Source organism: Cherax quadricarinatus, chromosome 46, assembly GCF_038502225.1.
Source record: "Cherax quadricarinatus isolate ZL_2023a chromosome 46, ASM3850222v1, whole genome shotgun sequence".
NCBI classification, from domain to species: Eukaryota; Metazoa; Arthropoda; class Malacostraca; order Decapoda; family Parastacidae; genus Cherax; species Cherax quadricarinatus.
In genome coordinates this window covers 19,104,464-19,129,078 of record NC_091337.1, presented here as the reverse complement: position 1 = coordinate 19,129,078, position 24,615 = coordinate 19,104,464, and the positions used below count along the sequence as shown (strand labels likewise).

General features: G+C 39.9%; 1 protein-coding gene across 7 annotated transcripts in view; it reads right to left on the bottom strand.

The window, feature by feature from the left end:
• The window catches only part of Dus1 (Dihydrouridine synthase 1), a 154,507-nt gene that overhangs the window by 46,694 nt on the left and 83,198 nt on the right, over positions 1 to 24,615 (bottom strand). For all 7 annotated transcript variants that reach the window (XM_070094589.1, XM_070094590.1, XM_070094591.1 and 4 more), the window contains 2 exons: positions 22,162 to 22,357; positions 21,421 to 21,669 (listed from right to left, as the gene is read on the bottom strand). In XM_070094589.1, the coding sequence (XP_069950690.1) occupies positions 21,421 to 21,669; positions 22,162 to 22,357 (445 nt within the window). The remainder of the gene's footprint in view (positions 1 to 21,420; positions 21,670 to 22,161; positions 22,358 to 24,615) is intronic.

Genomic DNA, 24,615 nt, shown 5'->3' with positions numbered 1-24,615 from the left:
GACCTAAGTGTAAGTAGAAGTAGCAAGACGTACCTGTAATCTTGCATATTTATGAGACAGACAAAAGACACCAACAATCCTACCATTGTGTAAAACAATTACAGGCTTTCGTTTTACAGTCACTTGGCAGGACAGTAGTACCTCCCTGGGCGGTTGCTGTCTACCAACCTACTACCTACAATAAATTTAAGTCTCTTCTTAAAAATCAGTTACTCACCCACAACTATATAAATACTGAATAATTGAATCTCATTAATGTTTAACCTGTGACCCTATCAAACTTTGTTTTTTTAATTACATTACCTAACAGAATACTCCATTCTACTGAATGCACAGCAACTCAGTAAATGACCATATGACCTGTCTTTGAAATACTCATTTGTGCTTAATTGTTATTTGCTTACTATAATTTTTACCACTGAATATATCATTGCTTAGTTAATCTTAAGTTAATTTTAAGCCTGCCCATAATGCTCTGCATACAAGGGGCTTTTGGCATGTTACACTTAACCTCTGTATTTCTTTGTACTTCTATGTATCATGTCCAAATTAATAATAAATAAATAAATAAATAAATAAATAAATATATCACTAATTATAATTTTTTTTTGTAATAATGTTGGTAGAATTACCAACAGCTTGAATAAAACTCCTGGAGAGCAAAATGTTGCCACAGTGAAAGGTTGCAGTAGTTGCACATGTGTCCTTTTACCTAATATAATTTTTTTTATTGAATTATTAAATACCTTCAGTATAATAAAACCTATATAAATAGATCGTCATTTAGCACGGTAGTTACGTTCCTGAAAATGCTGTGTTAGGTAAAAAGTCATGTTAGATGAACTGAAGAACTTATGGGTTACGTTCCTCAGAGCCCCCAAAAAGCCAAACAACTTTTTTTTAGGCCTCCACATCTTACAAAAATAAAGGTGAATATGTAGTTGTAGTTCATTGTTGTGATATATTATGTTTTTTTACTGCTTAAGACTACAAATATAACAGATATAATAGAATGTCTTACCTTAAATTGTGGGTGCTGGTGTTTGTGGATGATTGTGAAGAGAGTGGAGAGTTATGCTGTGGCCCTACTGGGCTGAGGTGGATGGTAGAGGTTCTGGTACTGAAGTCGATGGTTGTAAGTCATTCAGTCAAGTCGCTCAGTAAGTCAGTCAAGTCACTCAGTAAGTCAGTCAAATCATTCAGTAAGTTGGTCAAGTCATTCAGTAAGTCAGTCAAGTCATTCAGTAAGTCAGTCAAGTCATTCAGTAAGTCAGTCAAGTCACTCAGTAAGTCAGTCAAGTCATTCAGTAAGTCAGTCCAGTCACTCAGTAAGTCATTCAGTCAGTCAAGTCACTCAGTAAATCAGTCAAGTCACTCAGTAAGTCAGTCGAGTCACTCAGTAAGTCAGTCAAGACATTCAGTAAGTCAGTCAAGTCACTCAGTAAGTCTGTCCAGTCACTCAGTAAGTCAGTCAAGACATGCAGTAAGTCAGTCAAGTCACTCAGTACGTCAGTCAAGACATTCAGTAAGTCAGTCAAGTCACTCAGTAAGTCCATCAAGTCACTCAGTAAGTCCGTCAAGTCACTCAGTAAGTCAGTCAAGACATTCAGTAAGTCAGTCAAGTTACTCAGTAAGTCAGTCAAGTCACTCAGTAAGTCAGTCATTCAGTTAGTCACACAAACTCATGTTTACCTCTTTTTCTGTGTACAAAGTAACACTTCATTATGGCTACAGGTTATCTCTTGTCTAAGATCTTTGTTTCTTTGTTAATTCTATGACTTATGTGCTTATATCTTTTCATGCCACTTTCAGCAACACTGGTATGGCTACTGGGTGTCATGAATGCTTGGCAGATACAAGAAATAGTGACTAAAATATCATAACACAAATCACAAACACAGCTGCCTTGTAGCAGAGAAAGACTGGACACACATGAATTACGAATGCTGGGATGGTGAGGTGGTGTTGGGGAGTGGAAGGGGATGGCGGGAGGTCATAAAATTGTGGTGCAATTCTTCAATCGTGCAATACCCAAATCGTGACAAATAAACTCGTGCTAAATGACGGTCTATTGCATTCTTATTCTCATATGCAGTCGGCCTTCGCTTTATGGCATTCTGCTAATACGGACATTTCAAATTATGACCAAAACTCTCTATACAGCTCCCCCCACCCGACTTTTTAACCCCTAAATGGTCCAAACGTATATATACATTCTTACGCGTAGCGTCCCAAACGTATATACAGTAGGGCCCCGCTTTATGGCATTTCGCATTATGGCATTCTGCTAATACGACGATGTCAAATTATGCTATACGGCAAGTGGCCTTTCAAATACGGCGCCCTCCCCCACCCGGTTTGTTTACATTCTCCCTGACCACATCTATTATGTCAGGAAATTTTCCAAAATTTCATGTGTTTTAAAGTTACTGCGTATTTTATATGTACTCTGATAAATATACTTATGTGTACCTGTACCTAAATATACTTACACACTGTGTTGGTGTGCAGGTACACATTAAAATCACTAAGTCTCTCTCTACTCATGATGCCAATACTACGTAATAACAATCACTCTTGGGCACACTAAATGTTTTATTTTACATTATTATAGGCATTTTCATTAATCCATCTATGATATTTTCCTCAAAATTATATATGAAACCCATTATATAGCATATAAACATGATACATACACTCACAGAATAAAAATTGACATAAATGTGAGATTTGTTTACAAAGCAGCTGTGTAGGTAGTGTCGGAAGAATTATGTTTTCTCTAGTCAAACTGGAGGATAACTATAGAAAAATATTCTTTTCGTATGCCTTTACTTTATATATAGCAATTCACGACCCTTGTGGGTTTAGTGCTTTTTATAATAATAATAATAATAATAATAATAATAATAATAATAATAATAATAATAATATTATTATCTTCATTCACTCTAAAAATGGTGTGTTGCTCTTTGTTTATTCTGTACTAACTTGTACACAATATAAGAGTATTTGTATTGTGAGGTAATTATAATAAAAAAATATTGAGGTAAATGTTTTACAAACTCTTACAAACGTACGCGAATGAACTAAAAGTAGACACATATTAATACGCATTTATTTCACCTGACCAAGTGATCGCCCACTACCTGTTCAGTTTGTGTTCTTACATTGTCTCAACTCTATATCTCATTCTCTCTCTCGTTTACTCTTTCGTTAACTAGTTGGCTCTCATTGACGATGGCGTCTAAGGTTAGCTGTGATAAAAAGAGAAGTCGTAAGCCTCTTGCTTTAACCCTTTGACTGTCGCGGTCATATATGTACGTCATGGGAGATACCATGTTTGACGTATCTATACGTATAAATTCTAGCGGCTTCAAATCAAGCGGGAGAGGGCTGGTAGGCCTACACGAGAGAGAATGGGTCTCAATGGTCGGTGTGCACCCTGTGAAAAAAATCTGGGACTCAGCGGTGCATTGTGGGAACGCCATCTTGGTAGTCCATTTTCACCATGCCTCGCGGTAAGAAGTTCCTCACTCCTCGGCGGATTGGAGGTCTTTTGTTCCCAAATGATAGCTCAAACAGTGATGATAGTGTCAGTGAAAGTGAATTCCCTGGTTTTGAAGCGGGTGTGACCGAGAAAATTACCCAGGATAACATAATTAGTGATGAAAACCCAGATGACCCACAACCATCCACCTCTGGTGCTGGGCCGGCTCGTTCATGTTCACCTGTACCAGGACGAAAGAGGAAACTATTTGCCCGTGTACAAGACTCAGATGTGAGCAGTGCAAGTGATAGTGATAGTGATTTCAAGGTTATTGAAAGCACTTCTAGTTGTGACAGTGAGGGTGAATATTCCCCAGTGAAGCGGCAGTATATACGACGTCGCATGCGGTCTGGTAGTGTGCCATATGCTCTTCCAAGAGGAAGGAGTGCATCTCGGAGCACATCCCGTGGCCCTACACCACGTCCTGATAGTGAAGATGACGATATTGTTACGATGGGTATAAATGATGTGAGTGAGGCAGCAGGCGGTGGTGGTGATAGTGATGGTGCCATGAGTCATGTGACACCAGCAGCGGGCCACGCTAGTGCCCGCGCTGCTGACTCTGCACAACTACAACCCACCTCGGCCGACCCCACACTCTCACAACCACAACCACAACCTGCACAACCACAACGACATTACAATATCCAGAACGCACCAGCTGACCGCATCTGGGATTGGCATCAAGATGACGAGTTTGTTCCCAATCCCCATGACTTTGATGAAGGACAAAGTGGAATACAGCCATCATGTACACTTGGGAACAATCCCACTGAACTGGAATGCTTTCAGTTGTTCTTCGATGAACCCCTGATGGACATTATTGTCAGGGAAAGCAATACATACTATGAGTACACCATGGCAAACACTATGCTTTCACCAAGATCACGCCTACACCAGTGGAAGGACACAACTGTGGCAGAGATGTATCTGTTCTTTGCCACAATAATGCTTATGCCACATGTGTATAAGCATAGTGTCAACACATACTGGGCGACAGACTGCCTGATTTCAACCCCTGCTTTCAGTGACATTATACCAGTGAATAGATTTGTGTTACTGTTACGTATGTTACACTTTTCAGACAAAACCAGGCCTGACAGAAGCGGCAGGTTATATAAGATCAGACGTGTGTTTATGTACCTGAAACAAAAGTGCTGTATGTATTTTTATCCCTTCAGGAAGCTTGTTATTGACGAGTCTTTGATTTTGTTCAAAGGAAGACTCTCATTCAAGCAGTATATACCAAGCAAGAGGAAACGCTTTGGTATAAAGTTATTTGTTCTGTGTGATTGCAAAACTGGTCTGGTTTTGGATATAATTGTGTACACTGGCGGTAAAACAATGGAAGATACCAGGAAGTTACTGGGTATCTCTGGTGATGTGGTTAGAACAATGATGGAGCCATATCTTGGTAAGGGGCATATTTTATATACAGACAACTGGTACACAAGCCCTATACTCAGTGATTTCTTGCGAGTGAACATGACAGATGTGTGTGGCACAGTGCGTAGAAATCGTAAACATATGCCTAGGTTCGAAGCTGGCAGTCGTAGAGGTGAAGTGCAGGTGTTTGCTGCCAATGACATCATGGCATTTCGGTGGCATGACAAACGTGATGTCACACTGCTGACATCAGTTCACCGACACGAAATGGTAGAGACTGGCAAGCAGAATAGAGAGACCAATGAACCTATTGTAAAACCTGCAGCTGTGATGGATTACAACCTCAATATGCGCTTAGTGGACAAATGTGACATGCAGATTGGGTTTGCTGACTGTGTTCGCAAGAGTTATAAGTGGTACATAAAACTGTTTTTCCATCTTCTTGACATTTCCATGCTGAATGCTTATAATATGTATAAGTTGAAGACCAAGAACAAACCCAAATATGGTGAATTTTGTTTGTCAGTCATCAGACAAATAATATTCAAGTACCAAGAAACAATACCTGCAATAGACCAGCGCCCACGAAATTATCAACACATGTCCTCTCGTCTGAGGCCTGGTGATCACTACCCCATACCACTGCCTGCTACTACTGCCAAGAAAAATGCTCAGAAGAGGTGTTTTGTCTGTGGACATACCACAAAACGCCCACAAAAACGCAGAGACACTCGTTTTATGTGTGAGGAGTGTAAGACACCATTGTGCTTATACCCATGTTTCAAAGAATTCCACAAGCTGCAGCACTTCTAATAAAGTGTCCAGTGATTGTACATATGTATATATATTATAAAGCAATCGTAATAAACATTTGTTTACATTGTTTGTTTGTGTAAACAAGTTTTAGCAACATTATAATGATACGAGTGTTTTTGCTATAATTGTGTTACATTCAACGAGTGTATATTTGAACATTGCACAATAATTTGGTCTCACAGGCCACAAAAGTTATGTGAAAAAATAAAATAGTGAAAAAATCAAGAAACCATCGAATACAAGTAAATAAAAGTTTACTGGGTGAGCGGCAGTCGCCGCTGTTGCCGCCAGCAGATCAATTTCAGCAAAGTTCAGGACTCTTTATCTCGGTAAGTACTGATGGGAAAAATTTTTTTTGGGACTAAAACAATCAGAAAAATAATCTTAACATTTTCATAAGAAAAAATAATTTTTTTTTTTTCGAATATTTTGCGACACCAGGAGACACTTCAGGATTTGGCCCTTCGACAGTCAAAGGGTTAAGTGCCAAGTTAGAGGACGATGGTGTGCCATTCTGATTTTATTTAATAAACACCCTGCCACTCACCTCTCACACATTAATATTAATATTTTAAGGTAAGTAAAAAGTGTACTCTGTGTGTATCTTACCTTTTATTGTGTTTTTAATGCCTATTTCTATTGCTAACTTTGATGTTGGTGAGGGGCTCTTGATTTAGGGAATTGGATCTGTGCTCCAGTTCCCCGAATTAAGCCTGAATGCCTTCCACATCCCCTCCCCCAGGCGCTGTATAATCCTATGGGTTTAGCACTTCCCCCTTGATTATTATAATAATAATATTGCTAACTTAATATAAGTTAGTGTAAACTTGCTGTCTGGCATTTATTGCATATTTTATATGTGCTCTGATAATAATACTTTTAGAGCTGTGAGGTAGCCGGGTGGAGGGACATTACGTTTTCTCTGCTCAGCCATCAGAGAAAACGTGTATGAATCTGCGTTTGGCCCAGCCACTCCCTCACTTCGCTTTTGTTTACAATTTTTGGCATGAATTATTCATTACTTCTACCTTCGTTTATGATGGCATCTAAAGGTAGTTGTTAGAAATTATTAAATTCAGTGAACAAGGTATGTCAATGTTAATAATATGGCTCTGGGCCACAGTGTAGGTAGCCGGTAGGTGTAGCCCAGGCAGGCTACACCTACCGGCTACATACACTGACTTCCTACAAATAAATACTACTCACCTCTCTTCCTATATTAAGACTACACATATTTTAAGGTAAATAATGAGTGTACTGTATGTGTATTTTACATCTCTGGGATGTTTTAAATATCGTATATTAAGTATGAGACGGGGAGTCAGGGCTACCTACACCAGGGCTACCTGCACCTGACTTCCTACAAATAAATACTACTCACCTCTCTCCCTACATTAAGATTACAAATACTTCAAGATAAGTAATGAATGTACTGTGAATGTATTTTACTTTGTGTGTTGTTAATGCCTAGTTCTATTACTAACTTAATATAATTTAGTGTAAACTTGTCTGGCATTTATACATGGAAAAAAATGGCGTTCTGCCTTCCGGCGATGTCTGCTTTCCGGCGACAGCCTGGAACCTAACCCGCTGTATAAGCAGGGCCCTACTGTATATGTTTTAATTTTCCTGCCTCCAAATTTGGCATGATTGGCCTGAGATGCCTGGTCAGCATAGAATGGGTCTTAACACTCGGTGTATGCAGTACGTATGAAAAAAATCTGGGACCACTTAATACCTTGTGGGAGTGCCAGTTAAATTGAGAGCCAGCTAGAGCAAACAGTGCGGCAAACACCAAGGATTCACTGATGTAATGTCATATTAACAGTCCTCTTTTAAGAGGAAAGTGATGTTAACCCCAAGTTTAGGGGCTGTCGATCTCTATCTCTGTCTGTCTCTGTTTATCTGTCTCTATCTGTGTTGTCTCTGTCTGTGTCTCTGTCTGTCTGTGTCTATCTGTCTCTGCCTTTGTCTATCTGTCTCTGTCTATCTCTTTCAATCTGTCTTTGTCTATCTCTGTCTCACAGGTACACTTAAATACAAGTATACTTAGTATAAATTACCTAGGATAACCCAAAAATCCAGACAGTGCTATACTCTGCTTGAAGATGTGAATAAATGTGATGACGCAGTCTTGTGGCTCTCTCTGAGACAGAGAGCTAGACAGATAGACAGGGAGCTTGACAGACAGACAAATAGACAAACAGAAATGTTTGTGTACCAGCGAAAACAAAGCAGGGTGATGTTCGTCAAATGTCACCTCTAATTTTTTCTTATCAGCTGCACCCTCCCCCACCCTCATGTATGCTCATCAAACGTCAGCTCTTATCAGAACTTATCATGTTACTGTCAGGGGTGAACTTTGTTTTTCATGCATCAAGGGAACTTATTATTACCTACTATTATTATTACTATGTATTCTTCTTCTTCTCCTCCTCCTCCTCCCCTCCTCCTCCTCCTCCTCCTCCTTCTCCTCCTCCTCCTTCTCTTCATCCTCCTCTTCCTCCTTCTCCTCTTTCTCCTTCTCCTCCTCATTATTATTATATACTTCCACATATCCAAAACATTGCTGGGACCTATAAATACTTTGTATATATTCCAAGACAAATAACCAAGGCAGGTGTAAATGTCCACCTGTCAATGTGTTTGTGACAATTTGAGTACAATTTCAGTACCTAATACTAGTGTCAGAACAAAGATTGGTTATGAAATGACAAGAACTACTATAAATTGTAATTCTTTCTTTCTTTCAACACACCGGCCGTATCCCACAGAGGCGGGGTGGCCCAAAAGGAAAAGCGAAAGTTTCTCCTTTCAAATTTAGTAATATATACAGAAGAGGTTACTAGCCCCTTGCTCCCGGCATTTTAGTCGCCTCTTACAACACGCATGGCTTACGGAGGAAGAATTCTGTTCCACTTCCCCATGGAGATAAGAGGAAATAAACAAGAACAAGAACTAGAAAGAAAATAGAAGAAAACCCAGAGGGGTATGTATATATATGCTTGTACATGTACGCATAGTGTGACCTAAGTGTAAGTAGAAGTAGCAAGACGTACCTGAAATCTTGCACGTTCATGAGACAGAGAAAAGGACACCAGCAATCCTACCATCATGTAAAACAATTACAGGCTTTCGTTTTACACTCACTTGGCAGGATGGTAGTACCTCCCTGGGCAGTTGCTGTCTACCAACCTACTACCTAGTATAAATTGTAATTATCAGAACATAAAAATTATATAAAATAATATGAAGAATAGAAAAAAAGGTTTATCAGCAACACTTCTGTAAGCGGATGGACTCCATGTTGTCGTCACATGAGCATCCAGTGCCAACTTCTCTGCCTCATATCTCTGTAAGTACTGACCCTAATTTTTTTTTATTCTAAAACACTTAAAAAAATGTGCTCTTTTTTTCTATGAAAAAAAACGATTTTTTTTTTTCAAAATATTTGGGGCGCTGCGCGAGTGAACATATATATACGTTTGGACCGTTTAAGGGTTAAAATGGTCACCGCCGGCCACCCTGTTTGTTTACATTCTCCGTGAGCACGACTCTCCATTATGTCTGGAATCTTTACAAAATTTTAAGTGTTTTAAAGTTATTTCATATTTTATATATACTACTCTGATAATTATACTTATGTGTACCTGTACCTAAATAAACTTACACACTGTGCTGGCATGCAGGTACATGTTAAAATCACTAAGAGTGTCTTATTAGTCTTGAAGATGCGATATTAAATGCCGTATATTATGTTAATACAGTATAGAAATTCTGATTAATCCATCTATGATATTTTTTCAAAATTATATAATAAACATGCTACGTAACATATAAACATATATACACCCCACAGAAAAATAAATTATCATAAATATGAGATTTTTTCCAGTCGTTTTGTTGCAGTGTCAGAAAGAATATTGCTTTCTATAGTTCAACACCAAAGAAAATGTGTACACAACAGTATTACTGGGGCAACTCTAGAAAATTATTTCTTTAGTATGCCCTCACTCACTCAGAGTGTCATTCCTTCTAAAATGGTGTGTTACATGAGAATAGGAGTGTAGCTCTTTATTGATTCTACTTTACCAATGTGGAGACAACTTGTACACAATGTACAGTGTTTGTATTATGATATAAGCTTCTGAGACATGGAAATGAACGTGTATCAACCAGACGCATTCATCTGCTTGTTTACATACTCCATGTCTCTGTCTACCCTCATTTATTTGTTCTCTCTCGTTTATATCTTGTTTACTCACCTCTCACCCTACACTAAGACTACAAATATTTTAAGGTAAGTAATGAGTGTACTGTATACAGTAGGGCCACCCTTTATGGCGTTTTGCCTCATGGCGATTTCAAATATGGCATGCCCCACCCGGTTTGTTTACATTCTCCATGAGCACAACTCTATGTCTGGAAATTTTCCAAAATTTCAAATGTTTTAAAGTTATTGCAGATTTTGTATGTACAGTGGAACCTCAAAAATCGAACTGCTCCCAACACAACCAATTATGTAAGTGTATTTTTGTAAGTGCTTTTATAAGTGTATTTTTGAGGGTCTGAAATGGACTAATCTAATTTACATTATTCCTGATGGGAATAAATTCATTCAGTAAAGGCACTCGAACAGCCTTCTGGACTGAAGAAAGTTCGATATTTGAGGTTCCACTGTACTCTGATAATATACTTACGTGTATCTGCACCTAAATAAACTTACACACTGTGCTGGCATGCAGGTATACATTGAAATCACTAAGAGTCTCTCTACTCTTGATGCCATAATATAATCTCTTGGGCATATACATTAACCATTTGATGGTCGAGAGGCCCTCTCCCAAACTCGTTCTCAGGGTTGCAAAATTTTTCGAAAAAAAAAAAAAAAATTATTATTTTTTCTTACGAAATGATAGAGAATGCTTTTCCGATCATAATGACACCAACAGTATGAAATTTGACAGAAAACTTACCGAATTATGCTCTCGCAAACTTAGCGGTCTCAACGACATTTATGCATTGGCGATTTTGCCCAATTTGAGCCCTATTTTTGGCCAATTCCAATGTTGCAGTCGACTAAAATCATAGCTATTTTGCTAGAACTCCATATACCGATTTCAACTACCCAATAAAGTGGTCAGAAATTGCCAATCTGAGCAATTTCACACAAATTTCAAAAGATGCCAATTTCAAAATAGGGTCCAGAATAAACAAGATAGACATTCATGTCACTAAAATGACATTTTATCTGTTCATTAGTCATGTCTCTAGGCCCCTCTTACATTACTTTTGCCTTCCATTTTGATTTTTTATTCTCAGAGAATATAAAATGTTTTCTGTTATGTATACTAATGCATCATTGTGAAAATGGTATAAATTATATCAGCACACTTGTGAAAGAATATCAGACTCACCAGTTGACGTGTATTGGACGCATGGCGTGGTTTGTCTACTCTTGAACATTGGCAAAAATTGATCATTTTTGCTACTTTGAGCTCAATTTCAAGGTACTTGTCATCGTGAAACCAATCAAAATCATCTCTGTTTCTGTAATATATCTTCCATTTTATCAAATGAACCAGGAAAACGAGAATATAATCATAAATACCATACGAAAATACATTAGAAAGTTGCCGTTTTGAACCAAAAACACAGTTGGAGTTTTTTTCTCATTATGCACTGCATGCTTCAGGATTTTTTTTATACTGTGCACATTGACCATGCAGATCCATTCTTTCATATGTAGGCCTGCCAGCGTTCTTCCACCAGATTTGAAGGCGCTAGAATTTAGGCGTACAAGTATGTGACCAACCCTGGTTGCAATGACGTACTTGTACATGACCAACCCTCAAAGGGTTAAATGTCGTATATTACGTTAATATAGACATTTCCATTAATCCATCTATGATATTTTTTTCAAAATTATATAATAAACACGCTATGTAACATATAAACATGATACATACATCCACAGTATAAAAATTGACATAAATACGTATGAGATTTGTTTACCAAACGTTTGGTAGGAGAGTCAAAGAATTACGTTTTCTCTGGTCAAACACCAGTAACTTAACTAGAAATTTATTCCTTTCTTATGCCTTCACTCTATCTATAGCCATTCACGACCCTTGTGGGTTTAGCGCTTCTTTTTTATTATGATTATAATAACTTGTAATAATAATAATTTGTAATAACAATAACAACTTGCAATAATAATAATTTGTAATAATAATAATAATAATTTGTCAGAGCATCATTCCTTCTAAAAATTACATGAGAATGGAAGTGTTGGTCTTTATTGATTCTACTGTATCGACGTGGAGACAACTTGTACACACTGTAGTGTTTGTATTATGGTACCTTTGATATACACCTACCATCCGACTTACGACCTGCTCGACATACGTCCACTCGACTTACGACCGTGCATCTGGCAGCTGGGCTGGACCGGCTGCAGCATCAGTTTGAGTAATCTTGCCCTATCAGCAGCATCATACTTGTGGGTTTAGCGCTTCTTTTTTATTATGATTATAATAACTTGTAATAATAATAATTTGTAATAACAAAAACAACTTGCAATAATAATAATTTGTAATAATAATAATAATAATTTGTCAGAGCATCATTCCTTCTAAAAATTACATGAGAATGGAAGTGTTGGTCTTTATTGATGCTACTGTATCGACGTGGAGACAACTTTGACACACTGTAGTGTTTGTATTATGGTACCTTTGATATACACCTACCATCCGACTTATGACCTGCTCGACATACGTCCACTCGACTTACGACCGTGCATCTGGCAGCTGGGCTGGGCCGGCTGCAGCATCAGTTTGAGTAATCCTGCCCTATCAGCAGCATCATACTGTATTAACTGTACTAACTGGACAGTAAATTTCACCATGGCCCCTAAGATGAAGTCTGAATCTTGCACTGGAGATTGTGACAAGAAAGGCTCTTACTCTCGAACTCTCTATTTGTTTTCACTGTTGCACATAAACCTGTCTGTATCAGTCTGCCTGTATATCTGTCTGTATCTGTGTGTCTGTTTATCTGTCTACTAGTGTGTCTGTCTTTCTGTCTACCTGTGTGTGTGTCTTTCTGTCTACCTGTGTGTCTGTCTTTCTGTCTACCTGTGTGTCTTTCTGTCTACCTGTGTCTGTCTTTCTGTCTACCTGTGTCTTTGTGTGTCTGTCTTTGTCTACCTGTGTCTGTCTTCATGTCTACCTGTGTGACTGTCTTTCTGTCTCTCTACCTGTGTGTCTGTCTTTGTCTGCTTGTCTGTCTCAGAGCCACTCATTAAGAGTATACTTCGTCTTGAAGACGCCATATTAATAATGATAATAACAATAATAATCACTGAGGCGCATTGAATGTGTATAAAACGTTAATATAGACATTTTGCTTAATCCATCTATGATTTTTTTTTCAAAATTATATAATAAACATGCTACATAACATATAAATTAACAAATATGAGATGTTTTTCTGGTCGGCTTGATAGTGAACAGGAACCGTTCGTGTCCGGGCTGGTAACAACAACAACAACAACAACAACAACGTTTGTTTACATAACTCGTGAACATTCTACATTCTCATTCTCTCTCTCATTTATTCATTTAATCTTGTTTACTCACCTCTCACTCTACATTAAAACTACAGATATTTTAAGGTAAGTAATGAGTGGACACGATTATTATATTATAGCTTAATAATAATAATAATCCTAGGTAGTAGGTTGGTAGACAGCAATCGCCCAGGGAGGTACTACCGTCCTGCCAAGTGAATGTAAAACGAAAGCCTGTAATTGTTTTACATGATGGTAGGATTGCTGGTGTCCTTTTTTCTGTCTCATGAACATGCAAGATTTCAGGTACGTCTTGCTACTTCTACTTACACTTAGGTCACACTACACATACATGTACAAGCACATATATACACACCCCTCTGGGTTTTCTTCTATTTTCTTTCTAGTTCTTATTCTTGTTTATTTCCTCTTACCTCCATGGGGAAGTGGAACAGAATTCTTCCTCCGTAAGCCATGCGTGTTGTAAGAGGCGACTAAAATGCCGGGAGCAAGGGGCTAGTAACCTCTTCTCCTGTATATATTACTAAATGTAAAAGGAGAAACTTTCGTTTTTCCTTTTGGGCCACCCTGCCTCGGTGGGATACGGCCGGTGTGTTGAAAGAAAGAAAGAATAATAATAATATTAGTACATATGTATTATTGTAATAATAATGATTATTAATATTATTATTAATTTAGGGCACTGGAGCACAGATCCACTGTATAGCACTTTGTCTGGATTTTTTGGGTTATCCTAGGTAATTTATAATATGTATGATAACTTGACTTACGTGTACCAGTGAGAGAGAGAGATACAAAGAGACAGCCACATTCGGTCAGCCAGTCAGCCACCCACCCACCCACCCACCCATCCAGCCACCCACCCACCCATCCATCCAGCCACCCGCCCATCATCCAGCCAGCCACCCACCCATCCAGCCAGCCACCCACCTGGCCACCCACCCATCCAACCAGCCAGCCAGCCACCCACCCGGCCAACCACAGACCCGGCCACCCAGCCAGCCAGCCGGATACGTATTACACATGTTCCAGAGTTGTTTCTCTTTACTTAGGATATAGGTTACACAACATTCTGGCAGGATGACACTACCAGTGGTATTCTCCCATTCCACTGTGTCGACAATACATAAAGATAATAGTAACATGATACTGTATGCGATGTAAAATTTACAATACATATCACTACCATGTATACATTATATACAGTACATAAATAATTAAAATACAACAATAGAAGTAAATTATGGTAAAAAGAATGAAATAATGATTGTACATTACATTACAGTATTATGTAGGTAGTTTATATAGGAAAGTTTTGACATTATGCCCTACCCAATATGTCGGCAATTTTCAAAGGTTCGGAACCAAGCTTGGTCGTAAGTCAGATGGTAGGTGTATCTTTGAGGAGTTTTGAGAGTTTATCTACTCTCTGAGCCTGGCTCATCTGGTGCTTGCCTGGTCAACCAGGCTGTTACTGCTGGAGGCCCGCTGCCCCACATATTCATCACAGCCTGGTTGATCCTACAAACGTGTATGAACGAACACCAGACGTGTTCGCCTGGTTTGTTTACATTACATGTAGGTAGGGTGGGGTGGGGAGGGCTGCCTTGGCTGGCTACCATACTTCCCAAACCTGACTTTCTACAAATAAAACTCACCTCTCACCCTACATTTAGACTACAAATATTTTAAGGTAAGTAATGGGTGTACTGTATGTATTATATTTAGCATTGTTTTTAATGCCTAGTTCTATTGCTAGCTTAATATATGTTAGTGTAAACCTGTTATGTGGCATTTATATGTATTTATAAGTGGAAAAAAATTATGTTCTGCTTTCTGGCGATGTCTGCTTTCCGGCAGTAGCCTGGAACCTAACCTGCTGTATAAGTGGGGCCCTACTGTATGCATTTTATCACTCTAGGATGTTTTAAATATCGTAGTGGGTGGGGTGGCCTGGCAGGCTACCATACCTCTCACACCTGCCTTTCTACAAATAAATATTACTATTCACCTCTCACTCTACATTAAGACTACAGATATTTTAAGGTAAGTAATGAGTGTACTGTTAATGAGTGTACTGTATATGCATTTTATTGCTCTAGGGCACTTTAAATGTCGTAGGTATATTATGTGTGGGTGGGTTAGCCAGGAGGGCTACCATACTATTACAACCCAGGAATCCAAATGGCCTGTTATCCCGGGTGTAATGGGAGCAAAATAAACACAGCAGAAAAAGTTTAGACTTATATTATCCTTCACCAATTTAGAACAGCAATATGTACACTATGTACAGTGATAAGTATAGTGCACTCCACGGTAAGCAAGGCAGAATAGAAGCCACAAGATAGCAGACCGTGCTTCAACCAGCTCTAGAATGGGAATGACAAGGGCAGACAGGAGAGCGGTACCCACATAACCTCTGCGATTGCCAAAACCATCTTCTTATTGGCTAGAACCTGGTCACTAGTTGAACGACGGGGCCCCATCATCAACTCTTAGCAACCTGGTTCGCTGGTTGGGGGAGATAGCCTGTAAATGAGGGTGTGTACATGCGCCGAATAAAGGTTACGTACTCTTTGCATGCCACACCCCCACCCCGAAAAGGCTCAGGATTAGGCTGCCACCTCCCAGTGGTAACTGTGCCGCCATGGCACAAAATAATGGGACCGCCTTTCCTCTCCACCATCCAACTCTTAGATAGAGCTCAGCTTTTTCTCGTGACCAAAAGCCAAACCCTAAACTTAGAGTGAAACAGCAGTCAGACAGGCTAGCAGAGGTCCAAGATACAGGCGGACGGTAGCCCGCATCCCCTCACTAAAAAAAAAACCCACACCAGGGGATAAAAAAAAAAAGAGCGTGAAAAGGGGTTACCACAAATAACATCCTAACCTAAATAAATAAAAATATTAGACTCTAGATAAAGAGTCTGCCAACATATTTTCTTTGCCGGCAATATATTTAATGGAAATATTATAGGGCTGCAGCCTTAGCGTCCAGCGCATAAGCCTTGTGTTGTGGTTCTTCACTACTTGATAATCAGAAAATTCAGCGTCATTTAATACTGACGTAAATTCCTGTGCCTTACCCAATAATGCTGTATGAACCAACGATGCCCAATGCTGTTCCAGCCACCTCAAGGCTCGAGCCTGATTTTCGAAGCTTTCGAAAAATTGCTCTGGTTCAGCCTCATTGAAGCGGGGAACAAGCTGTACTGCTTTTTGTAAACTAAAATCATTTACAGAATGCGAAAACTGCCTCCTTTCTCTTTCCCTATCATATTCTTCCCTTGCGAATGCTCTCTGTTCCCTAGTTTGCTCAAGATTGATTTTTGCCAGCTCAAGTGCCAACGACGCTGATTCACCCTGAGACAACCCAGCTGCACTATACTGACCATTTTGCTCCGTAGGTGTATCATCTTCCTCCTGCGAGAACATTGTAGTTTTTGCCCTAGCTCCCGTAGAGGGAGGAGTCTGATGTGCCATCTCTTCTTCTATAAGTTTGTCAGCAATCAGTGAACGCAGTTGCGCAGCTGTGAGAGTGCGTTTGTATTTAATGCCAATGGAACGAGCAATTTGCCAACAACGCTGTAGGGACAATTTAGGTAGGTTATGCAAAGTATATGCCGACACCAGACGTCTGACTTGTCTAGGTGGCATAAGTTATTAGCTATGCACAGTACGATTGCAGAATACCCCAACGTAACACGTTAATTTGCAGAACACGCTTAGCTATGCACAGTACGATTGCAGAATACGCATACAAGCAAAGCTGACTGCAAAATTCTCCACACCGAACAGGCTAGTAACAACTGACACGCAAAATTTGTAAAGCAATGCCAGACAGCTACACTGTTCTAGAAGATTGACCGTAGCGAAGCGAGCACACCGAACAAGCTAGTAGCGAGCTGTTGAACGATCACACAATAGCAAGGCTGACCATAACAAAGCAACTGACACGCAAAATTTGTAAAGCAATGCCAGACAGCAAGCTGCACAATGTTCCTGCTACGAGCTTCACCCTAAGCTCAACCGTTTCTCTAAGTCCAGCTCCAGCTCTCGGACAGGCTACCCATATTACAACCCAGGAATCCAAATGGCCTGTTATCCCGGGTGTTGGTAGCAAAATAAACACAGCAGAAAAAGTTTAGACTTATATTATCCTTCACCAATTTAGAACAGCAATATGTACACTATGTACAGTGATAAGTATAGTGCACTCCACGGTAAGCAAGGCAGAATAGAAGCCACAAGATAGCAGACCGTGCTTCAACCAGCTCTAGAATGGGAATGACAAGGGCAGACAGGAGAGCGGTACCCACATAACCTCTGCGATTGCCAAAACCATCTTCTTATTGGCTAGAACCTGGTCACTAGTTGAACGACGGGGCCCCATCATCAACTCTTAGCAACCTGGTTCGCTGGTTGGGGGAGATAGCCTGTAAATGAGGGTGTGTACATGCGCCGAATAAAGGTTACGTACTCTTTGCATGCCACACATACCTACCACACCTGGCTTCTTACAATAAATACTACTCACCTCTCACCCTACATTAAGATTACTAATATTTGAGGTAAGTAATGAGTGTACTGTGTGTGTATTTTACTTTTTATTGTTTTTAACCCTTAAACTGTCCAAACATAGATCTACGTTAGTACCGCTAGTGCTGCAAAGGTAGAGCAACGTTTTATTTTTCCTGCCTCCAAATTTGGCATAATTGGCCTGAAATGCCTGGCCAGTACAGAATGGGTCTTAACATTCGGTGTGTGCAGTATTAAAAAAATCTGGGACCGCTTAGTACCTTGTGGGAGCACCAGTTCAATTGAGTGCCAGCTAGAGCAAATAGCGTGGGAAACACCAGGGATTCACTGATGTCATGTCATAGTAACACTCCCCTTTTTAGAGGAAAGTGATGTTGATTCAGAGTTTAGTGGCTTTGAGATGGATGTGGCCACAAGTGGTCGAAGAAATATCAAAAACCTCAACAATAACCCATATGCAACAATTGTGCAACATCCTTTCATTTTTTATACTACTGGTAGTGTCATCCTGCCAGAATGTCCTATAACCTATACTCTAAGTAAAGAGAAACAAGTCTGGAACATGTGTAATACATATTTGGCAGGGTGGCCAGCTGGCTGGGTGGCTGGCTGGCTGTCTGACTTTGGGTGTAATTAAGACTCTTGAAAGGGGGAGGAATATGCTGTCTATTACAGGAGTTTGTAATCAATCACACTGCAGTTTTTTGTTGGGTAATTAAAGGTTTAAGGTGATTTGCTGTGGTTGAGCCCATGCACAAATACCAAAGGTGAGGTAAGGGTAGATGAGTGATTGGTATAGTGCAAGAAGAGCTGATCAGGGTACATAGTACCACATCTTTGAGAGGATGCCTACTGCTTTCGAGACTTTCTTGGATATTTGCTGTACTGAGTTTGGAATTTGAGATTGCAGTCTAGATGGAGACCTAGAAATTTGCCCTCTGTGTGTCTAGAAATGGGTGAACCATTTATCAGTATGTTTAGACAGACAGACAGACATGTTTGTGTGTAACAGTGAAAACAAATGAAGCCAGGGTTCTCTGGAGCAGTGCACGATCATCAAGCATCACTCCACTACTGTCAGCAGTGGAGTAGCACTCGTCTTACAGTAATAATAAACCATGCATCAAGGAGTTTCATATATACTCCAGTATGTCTAAAACATTGCTGGTACCTATAAATACTTTGTAGTATATATTTCTAGACAATAGTAAATGACCAAGGCAGGTCAAAATTTTCACCTGTCAGTGTGTTTGTGACTATTTGAGTACTGTACTACTTCAGTACCTAATATTAGTGCTAGAACAAAGATTGGCTGTGAAATCACAAGACCTATTATAAACTGTAATTATCAGAACATAAAAATTATATAAATTAAATTAAAAACGAGAGAAACAGGTATATCGGCAACACTTCAGCAAGCGGCAGGACTCCATGTTGCCATCAGGTGAGCATCCAGCGCCAACTTTGCGGTCTTATATCTCAGTAAGTACTGGTCCTAATTTTTTTTTTGTCTGATTACACGTAGAAAATTGCCCTATTTCAAAATATTCAGGGCACTGGCAGTGAAAATGTAGATCTATGTTTGGACACTTTAAGGGTTAATGCCTAGTTCTATTGCTAAATTAACATATGTTTAGTGTAAACTTGTTATCTGCCATTTTTATGCATTTATAGGTGGAAAAAAATGGCATTCTGCTTTCCGGTGATGTCTGATTTCTGGCAGTAGCCTGGAACCTAACCTGCTGTGTAAGTGGAGCCCTACTGTACTTGTAATCATCATTTAGTTTCGAGGCTGCTCGAAATGCTTTACATAATAAGGGGCTTTCTATATTTTTTTTTTTAACACATCAGCTGTCTCCCATCAAGGCAGGATGACCCAAAAAAGAAAGAAACACAGATGTTATTCCAAACAGCCAATATCCCAAACCCCTCCTTTAAAATGCAGGCATTATACTTCCCACCTTCAGGATTCAAGTCCGTTTAACTGGTTTCCCTAAATCCCTTCACAAAATATTACCCTGCTCATACTCCAACAGCTCATCAAGTCCCCAAAATCACTTGTCTCCATTCACTCCTATCTAGCATGCTCACACACATGCCTGCTGCATGTCTAAGCCCCTTGCACACAAAACCTCCTTTACCCCCTCCATCCATCTTTTCCTAGGACGACCCTGACCCCTCCTCCCCTCCACTACAGATTTATACATCCTCCACGTCATCTTATTTTGCTCCATCTTTTCTAAATGAACAAACCACCTCAATAACACCTCTTCAGCCCTCTGAATACTTTTTGTATCACACCTCCTCTTAATTTCCACATTACGAATTCTTTGCATAATATTCACACCACACACATTGCTCTTAGACACGACATCCCCACTGCCTCCAGCCTCCTCCTTGCTGCAGCATTCACAACCCATGCTTCACACCCATATAAGTGTTGGTACCACTATACTCTCATACATTCCTTTCTTTGCCTCCATGGATAATGTTTTTTGTCTCCACAGATACCTTAATGCACCACTCACCTTTTTCCATGTTTGTCTGTCTGGCCTGTCTAGTTAACTTTGTCCTTCATAAGCTCATCTGCTGACAAATCTACTCCCAAACATTCAATCACATTCACTTCTTCCATACTCCCTCCCTATAATGTGGTATCCAATTTTTCTTAACCTAACTTGTTTGATATCCCCATCACCTTACTCTTATCTATGTTCACTTTCAGTTCTTTTTTTTTTTACACACCCTCATAAACTCATCCACTAACATTTGCAATTTATCTTTAGAATCTCCCAAAAGCACAGCATCATCAGCAAAAAGTAACTGTGTCAGCTCCCATTTTATAACTGATTCTCCAATTTAATCCCACCCCTCTCCCCAACATGTTAAATAACCATGGTGACATTACACATCCCTGTTTATGGCCTACTTTTACTGGAGAGTAATCTGCTCTCTCTCTCTCCTACACACCCTAAACTAAGCCTCACTATCCTTGAAAAACTCTTTACAGCATTTAGTAACTTGCTATCTATTCCATATGTCAATCACCTCTCCACTTAATAAAGTTTGTTTATGTTGGGCCAAACCACTGGCCATCCATTGGAATATTGAAAGGGAATTAATAGTTGCCATGAATCCTAAAGATAGCCATAAGGTCCCAAAAGGCATAGCCAACTGAGGCAGATAACAAGAATCAAGAAGCAGTGGTGAGCACTCAACTGCAGGAGAGTGATGGCAACTGGAGAGTATGGTATGCATAAGTTACATGTGCACTGGCTACACTGGTAATCATGGTTAGTCAGTGAACTAGGATGATGGTGAATTAGAGTTGAGAAAGATATAGGTACTGATGTGAAATATTCACCCCCCTTTCCCCCCAAAAAAGTCCCATGGTCCCTCTACAAAATAATTCATCCTTCAAGTTTACATTTTTACTTGTATATGATATACTACTATGATATGTGGGCATACTTCTTCTTGGGTTATCTTAAAAAATTCCATTAATTCTCATGAATAGTTAAAAAATACAGTAATGTACATACCAGTGGTGAAGCAGTTTAAAGATATGTCCTCTTGCATAACTGGATGGACAAGGAAAGTGAATGGCCAACTGGAGGTATTCCAAAGCAATCTGCCAAACAGGTGGGTGAACCCCAGTGAACAGGGCTGGGTTGTGCAAGTTTCCTTCTGCACTCATAACACCATCAGCACCCGTGTCTTCTAGGCACCTCTCCACATCCTCCCGGTACTGGATGTTGCCATTAGCCAACACTGGTATGTTCACTGCTTCTCTGCACAACACCAGCAAGACTTTGTCAACAATCATGAATATTTAACATATGCATTTTATACCTTATACTGCTCACAACATTTTAATAACGTAGATTGCAAACAAATCATGGAATGGGTGGGGCTTGAACCCATGGTGAGTCCTAAAACTCACAGGCCAGTATGTTAACCACTCAATCACGATGGCAGCTTTGAAGAGACTTGAGCTAAACTACACCACACCCAAGCTGGTGTGGGATGCATCTGTAAAAACCTTATGGCATGATCCAGTGGATAGCACACAGGGCTGAGCATTGAAGACTCTCTCTTGCCATGGGTTCAAGTCTTACCTGTTCTGTAATTTGATTTCTCAAGATATCACACAGAAACATCATTGACAACCATTAGAGCTATCTCCTTTTGGTAATACATAATTAACTGCATTAGTATTATTTGTTTGCAAAAATAGATTAAGATGCAGATACAGTGAATGAGGTTATTACTATGTTACTAACTTAACAGCCTTTATATGAGGCCAAGATGCAAGGCCTGTGAGTGGACCCTTCTGATCTCTGGTGCGGCCATGCACAGTGAGAAGTGAAGCCCCAGCATGTTCCAACATCTTGGCATATTCCACTGTCCTGCTCTTGTCCTCGAACACCCGAATCTTAGCTGTGATTGCTACATCAACTTCCGCTGATGCCCGCTCGACTATGCCAAGGAAAAGTGTGTCCAGCAGCACACAGACAAAAAGAACATCATTTTTACTCATTACTATGAAAAGTTATTAATAAAATATATACATATATTTATTCAGAGCCTCTCACCACAAATCATTCCATAGTAATGTAAAATGTGAAATAACACAGCTTTTAAAGTATAGAGATTTTCATTTGAATTTAGACATCTAAGTAACACACAATAAGAATCTTTTTTTTTTTTTATTATCACACTGGCCGATTCCCACCAAGGCAGGGTGGCCCGAAAAAGAAAAACTTTCACCATCATTCACTCCATCACTGTCTTGCCAGAAGGGTGCTTTACACTACAGTTTTTAAACTGCAACATTAACACCCCTCCTTCAGAGTGCAGGCACTGCACTTCCCATCTCCAGGACTCAAGTCCGGCCTGCCGGTTTCCCTGAATCCCTTCATAAATGTTACTTTGCTCACACTCCAACAGCACGTCAAGTATTAAAAACCATTTGTCTCCATTCACTCCTATCAAACACGCTCACGCATGCCTGCTGGAAGTCCAAGCCCCTCGCACACAAAACCTCCTTTACCCCCTCCCTCCAACCCTTTCTAGGCCGACCCCTACCCCGCCTTCCTTCCACTACAGACTGATACACTCTTGAAGTCATTCTGTTTCGCTCCATTCTCTCTACATGTCCGAACCACCTCAACAACCCTTCCTCAGCCCTCTGGACAACAGTTTTGGTAATCCCGCACCTCCTCCTAACTTCAAAACTACGAATTCTCTGCATTATATTCACACCACACATTGCCCTCAGACATGACATCTCCACTGCCTCCAGCCTTCTCCTCGCTGCAACATTCATCACCCACGCTTCACACCCATATAAGAGCGTTGGTAAAACTATACTCTCATACATTCCCCTCTTTGCCTCCAAGGACAAAGTTCTTTGTCTCCACAGACTCCTAAGTGCACCACTCACTCTTTTTCCCTCATCAATTCTATGATTCACCTCATCTTTCATAGACCCATCCGCTGACACGTCCACTCCCAAATATCTGAATACGTTCACCTCCTCCATACTCTCTCCCTCCAATCTGATATTCAATCTTTCATCACCTAATCTTTTTGTTATCCTCATAACCTTACTCTTTCCTGTATTCACCTTTAATTTTCTTCTTTTGCACACCCTACCAAATTCGTCCACCAATCTCTGCAACTTCTCTTCAGAATCTCCCAAGAGCACAGTGTCATCAGCAAAGAGCAGCTGTGACAACTCCCACTTTGTGTGTGATTCTTTATCTTTTAACTCCACGCCTCTTGCCAAGACCCTCGCATTTACTTCTCTTACAACCCCATCTATAAATATATTAAACAACCACGGTGACATCACACATCCTTGTCTAAGGCCTACTTTTACTGGGAAAAAATTTCCCTCTTTCCTACATACTCTAACTTGAGCCTCACTATCCTCGTAAAAACTCTTCACTGCTTTCAGTAACCTACCTCCTACACCATACACTTGCAACATCTGCCACATTGCCCCCCTATCCACCCTGTCATACGCCTTTTCCAAATCCATAAATGCCACAAAGACCTCTTTAGCCTTATCTAAATACTGTTCACTTATATGTTTCACTGTAAACACCTGGTCCACACACCCCCTACCTTTCCTAAAGCCTCCTTGTTCATCTGCTATCCTATTCTCCGTCTTACTCTTAATTCTTTCAATTATAACTCTACCATACACCTTACCAGGTACACTCAACAGACTTATCCCCCTATAATTTTTGCACTCTCTTTTATCCCCTTTGCCTTTATACAAAGGAACTATGCATGCTCTCTGCCAATCCCTAGGTACCTTACCCTCTTCCATACATTTATTAAATAATTGCACCAACCACTCCAAAACTATATCCCCACCTGCTTTTAACATTTCTATCTTTATCCCATCAATCCCGGCTGCCTTACCCCCTTTCATTTTACCTACTGCCTCACGAACTTCCCCCACACTCACAACTGGCTCTTCCTCACTCCTACAAGATGTTATTCCTCCTTGCCCTATACACGAAATCACAGCTTCCCTATCTTCATCAACATTTAACAATTCCTCAAAATATTCCCTCCATCTTCCCAATACCTCTAACTCTCCATTTAATAACTCTCCTCTCCTATTTTTAACTGACAAATCCATTTGTTCTCTAGGCTTTCTTAACTTGTTAATCTCACTCCAAAACTTTTTCTTATTTTCAACAAAATTTGTTGATAACATC